We start from the raw sequence: 6422 nt of genomic DNA, 5'->3' as shown, positions 1-6422 counted from the left end.
CCATGGGAGTGTTCAAACCCTTAGTGACCGGACAAACTAAATTTCATAACTTTGTACATGCACTGTTTCCAAACTTGGGGTTTGCTGTTTTAGAACAACCAATTAATATTTCCACTACACTTGAAATTACCCAAAATGCTACTGTAGGTCCTTTAAAGAATCTACAGACTGAGATTCATTTCCTCTCACAATTGGCCATCACTGGGCCTTAGACTATCTTATAGACTCTTAGGGAGGTGGTTCTCTGTTAATAAATACTAACTGTTGTTTTTATGCTAACAAATCTAAAGAAATTGAATGTGATGTGAATAATGTGGGGGAAATTCAAATTGTCACTGCTCAGCAGTGGTTAATTTTTGTCCAAGGTGTGATCTGGCATGGAGGGCAAGGCAGCCTACCTGCAGAAGGGGCTACCCTGGCTGGAAGCAGGGATAGAATTAAATTCCTGCAAAGGAGTGAAGCTTCCCTTGGTGAAAGAGATAAGAAACAGCCTCAGCATCATCTTGTAGCCATCCTGGAATGGGAGCACTCAGGGGCCACCTTTGGGCAGCAGAGCTGGGCCGGAGAACGGACCCGAGGCCAGGCTGAGGTGCCCCATGCAGCCGCTCACAGGACCGGTGCTGGTCCAAGTGGATATAGGGAATGGGCTTGTAGCACATCTTTCCAGATTCCTTGTAGAACAGCTTACAGTGCTAGGACTCTGCCCAATGCATTCTTCATTTTTTTATCCATAATTAAGCGGAAGCGTGTTTAATTCGCTTCAAGGAGTGCCACAAAAATTCCTCAACAAGATCATTCAGCAACATGTCTGTACCTTCCACTAAGTGGCCCAAGAACAATTACTGCTCAGAGTTCTGCCGATAGACTGGTCTTTGCTCTGGTCTTGGCTGCCAGACCTCGGAGCACGTGTCATGGCACATTTTAATGGCATTAGCTCTCATTCCAGCTGTTGGATTTGTGCTCTTCTGTGTTGTATATTGCATCGAATCACTTGTGTATATTATTTTTATCTAAACTGGTACTGTAACCTCGTGTCTCAACTGACAAACCCTCTCATTAAGTTACACCACTACTGCCGTCCCTAACGCGGATAGATGTCTGCTCCACCTCACACATTAGAAGGCAGGAGAGATGCACCAGGTATGGTGTAGTCTCACTCACAGTGACCCATCAGCAGCCGTAGGCCAAGGGGTGTAGTGATGGGAGCAGCCATAAAGGCGACCTGGTTATAACAAAGAAAAATACTGACAGAAGATATCTGTTAAAACACTGACAGTGAAAATGCCAGCTGGCTGGGAACCCAGCCTGGGAACCCAGAGCATCCCTGAGAAGCACAGCTGACATCTCTGAAGTGCAGCTGGGTACCTCAAAACTCGAGACATCCTGAGATGTCATTATCATCCCATCAATAAGGGCAAAACCCAGAAACTACTTATCATCTTAGAGAGGTGAAAAATAGTCAAAAAGGTGGAAAACAGTCTGGGAAAGGAGGACAGCTGTTGGCTGTTTCAGATGGAAGAACAGAAAAACAGTATGGAAAAAGTCGAAACTCATCTGAGACAATAAAAAAGAACATTGTCTGTTGGCAGTCTCAGGTGAAAAACAGAAGTCAGCAACATCTATTGGCTGCTGCAGGTGGCGGTGTCCTATAACTTCTTACGTCTCTGGGATATAAAAATTACTTGCTTTCTAAGCAGAATAGAGCCTCTCCCCAAGCACTCTCTCTGTGCAAACTTTTCCTACAAGATCTCCACAGACTGCACCCTGGCCTACTGCAGACTCTGAGAGCCTGACGACATCTGAAGTGAAACTTTGTTGTTGACTGGCGTCTCCCCTGGGAGCGGTTTGATGAACACTGTACTGGAATTACTTTGAATATATTTAGAGGCACACACGTAAGTAATTATTCAAAAGTATACTTGCTGTTAATATTGAAATGTGTATATCCTTGCTACTTTAGTAGTGCTGCTAATAATGAAATATACATACACTTGCTTTCTTTAGTAGTGATAATTTTTGTAATAACTTGAAATATCTATACATTTGCTTCTTGGTAGTAGTTTTGTAGTAACTTGACATACACATATATACAGAGAGAATCACAGAACGGTTTGGGGAGGAAGGGACCTTTAAAGATCGTCTAGTCCAACCCTACTGCCATGGGCAGGGACACCTTCCACTAGGTCAAGTTGCTCAAAGACCCTTACAACCTGACCTTGAACACTTCCAATGATGGGGCATCCACAACTACTCTGGGCAACTGCCACGGTCCATTTGGATCTCTGAAATTTATACAGGTTATGCACGCGTTATGTTTTCCCTTTTCCAGTCAGTAGGAACTTCCCTGGTATGACATCGTATGTGACCCCACTGATGATGTCAGAGGGAGGCCCCACCCCATCGCAGGCCCCCTTCATGGGGGGGGGGCACCCCCCCACCAGGACCCCAGCCTGTGAGTGCCACTGGGGGTACTGGGGTGGCCTGGGAGGGCACTGGGAGGCATTGGGGTGTACTGGGAAGCACTGGAAAGGCAGTGGGATATACTGGGATGGGGCTCTGGGCCATACTGGGAATCACTGTGGGGCCCTGGATCATACTGGAAGCCCTGGGGAGGGCACTGGGCTGTACTGGGACTCACTAGGAGGCACTGGTCCAAATTGGTAGGCAGGGATCTAGGCTGTACTGGGAGTCACTGGGAGACACAGGCTGGAGCCCTGGCAGGGGGACAAAAATGAGTGAAAATGGGGGAAAAAAACAAAGGAAAAGGGAAAAATGGGGGGAAAATGAAATGGGGAAAAATGGGGCACAAATTAGCAAAAAGTTGAGAGAAAACCAGGAAAATGTGGGAAAAAACAGGGTAAAATAGGGATATGGGGCAGAAACAGCCAAAACCCAGGGGAAAAAAGAAGAGGAGAAAACTTGAGGGGAAATTGTAGGAGAATGGGGGAAAATGTGGGGAAGTGGGTCAGGAATGGGGAGAAGGGGAAGAAATGGTGGAAATAGAGCAAAACAAGGAAAAAATGGAAGAGGGGAAAAGAGCAAAATCATGGAAACAGAGAAGAAATGGGGAAAACTGGGGAAAAATAAGGAAACAGGAGGGAGGACACAGGGCACAAAGGAGGCAAAACAGGTCAAAGCCAGGGAAAAAAAGGCAAAAATAAGGTAACAGGGGCAAAACCCATGAGTTATGGGGGTTGGGGCAAGAATGAGGGAAATAGTCCAAAATAGGGCAAATGGGCCAAAAGCAGGGAAAAATGGGGGAAAACAAGAAAAAAGTGGGCCAACATCAAAAAGAAATAGGAGGAAAAGGGGCAAAAATGGGCGAAACGGGGCAAAAGAACAAAACTGGGGCAAAACTGGGGCAAACCCAGGGAAAACTGAGGCAAAATGGGGCAAAAAAAAGCAAAACCAAGGCAGTGGGTGGCATCTCGGGATAGGGACCTCCCCAGCCCCTGAGCACGCCAGTATGGCCAATTACATCCCAGTACCACAAATGCGCTGCCCTGGCTCACCCACCACCATCCCTGTATGGGCCCAGCTTTCTAGTACAAGCTCCAGTGCTCCCAGTACAATGCCAGTCTGGGCCACAGCTCTGAGTATGACCCCAGTATAGCACCAGTGCTCCCAGTATGATGCCAGCCTAAGCCACAGGTCTTCAGGCATGATCCCAGAATGGGCTGCCACGCTCCTAGTATGGACCCAGTGCTTCCAGTATAGCACCAATGTTACCAGTACAATGCCAGTCTGGGTCGCAGCTTTTCAAGTAGGATCCCAGTATGGCCCCAACACTCCCAGTGTGGGCCCAGTGCTCTCAGTATGATGCCTGCCTGAGCCACAACTGTGAGTCAGATCCCAGTATGGACCCCAGTGCTCCCACTATGATGCCAGCATGAGCTACAGTTAAACCAAGATCCCAGTATGTTCCCAGTATGGACCCAGTGTTCCCAGTACAGTGCCAGCCTGGCCTGCAGCTCTCTGAGTGCTAGCCCAGTATGGGGCCCAAGGCTCCCAGTGGACTCCCAGTGTTCCCAGTATGTACCTTAAGGCTCCCAGTGTGGGCCCTGAGGGTCCGAGCGCAGCTCCAGTGCACTCCCAGTGTGGCCCCCAAGTCTCCCAGTACAAGCCCTAAGGCTCCGAGTATGGGCTCTGAGGCTCCACATGCAGCTCCAGTGCACACCCACTACAGGCCCCAAGGCTCCCAGTACACTCCCAGTGCTCCCAGTACAGGCCCTAAGGCTCCCACTATGGGCCCCAAGGCTCCGAGCGCAGCTCCAGTGTGCTCTATGAGTGGCCCCCAAGGCACTCCCAGTACTCGCTTCAGTGCTCCTCCAGTGCACTCCCAGTATGGGCCCCAACACAACCAGTACCAGCCCCAGTGCTCCCAGCACATGCCACCAATAAACAGTTTTCTCTCTGACCCATCCCGGTGCCTCCTTAGGCTGACCCCCCCCAAACCCTCAGAACTCCCTGCAAAAATAACATCACCAGCCTGCCATTGCCTTTATTGGTGGGTGGACACACTGGTCACAGGATCAGGCCCCCCCCAGTGAATTCCATGCGCTGCCAAGGGAAAAGAGAGAAAGGCGGTGAGTGAGGGGACCCTAGTGTCCAGGCCAGGGGGAACCCTGGTGTCCAGGGCAGTGGGGATGGGGCAGGGCAGGGGGAAACCCGGCTTCAGGACGCACCTGTGGGGGGGCGACGAAGGCCAGCCAGTCAGAGGGGCGGGTGGGCAGCAGCCCCATGGCCTGGCACTTGTAGAGGGCCAGCGCCAGTCCCAGCCCATTGCCCACCAGGAACACCAGCCCCTGCAGTGCCCGCCGGCTTGAGCTCTCCAGTGCCTTCAGTGCTGTGGCAGGGACAGGGTGGGACTTGTCACTGTCACCCACACGCTGCACACCTGGCACCGTGGGGGACCAGGGGTAGTGATGGGTGGGGAGTGGCAGGGGACCGTCATGGGAAAGAGTGGTGGGGGAAGCATGGGGTGGATGGCACGGGGGTGGCTGTTGGGCGACTGTTGGGGGACATGCGGGAGTGACTGACATGGGGTGACTGTCACAGGGGCAACTGTAGGGGTATGCATGGGGGTGAGCGACATGTGGGTCTGTTGGCGGACTCACGGGAACAACTGACATGGAAGGAAGCTGTTCAGGGACATGTGCGGAAATTGATGTGGGGGTGACCGTCATAGGGACAACTGCTGGGGGATGCATGAGGGCAACTATTGCAGGGGGACATGTGTGGCGGGGGCTGTTGTAGGGATGACTGTTGGGGGACACGTGGGGACACCCGTTGCAGGGGGAGATGCAGGGCTGGGGACCACCACAGGTATGGAGGGCAACTGTGACACAGCAGGGGATGGCCGTGGGGGGACACCCAGGGAGCTGTCACCCACGTGGAGCTGTAGCATGGGGTTGTACTCACTGGCGGAGAGGGACATGAGGGCCTGCAATGGGCGCCAGCCCATCATGCAGACCATCATGGCAGGGAAGATGGAGATGGTGTTGCCGGCCATATACATGATGAACAGGTTCATCGGGATCTGCTTCAGCGGTGCCAGTGCCACGTCCCAGCAGCGCTGCAGGGAAAGAGGGAACCCAGGATTCCGGGATGTGAGGGAGACGGACGGACGGACGGACGAGGACCACCCTCGTACGGGACCCAGGCATCTGGGTCACCGACCATCCCTCCCATGGTGGACCCAGGCGTCCGGGGGGCGAGGGGGTGTCCCTCCTTCGCCCCAGCCCACCTTCTCCATGAGGATTTTGTCGCTTTCGTGGACGCCGCCCTCCCCCAGCTGTCGCTCGGCGAACCCCAGCGGCCCGCGGCCCTCGGCGGCTCCGCGGGGCCTGGGGGAGATAGAAAGGGGAGGGGGTCGGTGAGGCTGGGGAGACACCTGGACCCCCCAAATCTCCTCACACACACACAAAGACACACACAAAGACACACACACACACACACATCCCCCCCGGGGACCTCACCGCCCCCCCGGCGCCGCCGCCAACTCCAGCGACCACTTGAAACGCCGTCCCCGAACCGCCGCCGCTGCCGCCGCCATCTTGCGAGCGCCCGAAGGCGGAAAAGGAGGGCGGTCACGTGAGGAAGGCGGTCACGTGAGGAGGGCCCGTGCCCCTGGGGGCCCCCACGCAGGGCTCCCTGCCCCATAGCAACGCCATAGCAACGGCCTGCCCCATAGGGAACCCCAAAGGAGCCCCATGGCGGAATCCCATAGCAGCCTCCTTCCTCACAGCAACCCCCCACAGCCCCCTCTGTCCGTTTCCCACCCCGGAACTATGATGGAGGGACGCGGGTTCCGCCGGGAGACGGTGCTTCTCCCTCCCCCCCCACGTCTCTGTGGTGGTTTTGGGGTTTTCTTTCCTCTTAAGTTCTTGGGGTTGGTTTTCTGTTTGGTTTACTCTTAAATC

General features: G+C 53.6%; 1 protein-coding gene across 1 annotated transcript; it reads right to left on the bottom strand.

The window, feature by feature from the left end:
- Positions 1 to 4487: 4487 nt before the first annotated feature.
- On the bottom strand, positions 4488 to 6107 carry EMC4 (ER membrane protein complex subunit 4). The gene is made up of 5 exons (XM_049794991.1): positions 5979 to 6107; positions 5747 to 5846; positions 5422 to 5575; positions 4686 to 4846; positions 4488 to 4560 (listed from the first exon to the last, which is right to left on the bottom strand). The coding sequence occupies exons 1-5, from the start codon at positions 6053 to 6055 to the stop codon at positions 4525 to 4527; spliced, it is 528 nt and encodes a 175-aa protein (XP_049650948.1). The 5' UTR covers positions 6056 to 6107; the 3' UTR covers positions 4488 to 4524.
- Positions 6108 to 6422: the final 315 nt, after the last annotated feature.

This window comes from Accipiter gentilis, chromosome Z (genome assembly GCF_929443795.1).
Source record: "Accipiter gentilis chromosome Z, bAccGen1.1, whole genome shotgun sequence".
In the NCBI taxonomy this organism is placed as follows: domain Eukaryota; kingdom Metazoa; phylum Chordata; class Aves; order Accipitriformes; family Accipitridae; genus Astur; species Astur gentilis.
The sequence above is the reverse complement of the archived record's forward strand: the minus strand, read 5'-3'. Positions and strand labels throughout refer to the sequence as shown.

Coding starts and splice junctions, on each gene's coding strand:
- EMC4 (XM_049794991.1), bottom strand. CDS start 6,055: ATGGCGGCGGCAGCGGCGGCGGTTCGGGGACGGCGTTTCAAGTGGTCG. Junction 5,847..5,978: donor GCGGCGGCGCCGGGGGGGCG/GTGAGGTCCCCG, acceptor TATCTCCCCCAG/GCCCCGCGGAGCCGCCGAGG. Junction 5,576..5,746: donor ACAAAATCCTCATGGAGAAG/GTGGGCTGGGGC, acceptor CTTTCCCTGCAG/CGCTGCTGGGACGTGGCACT.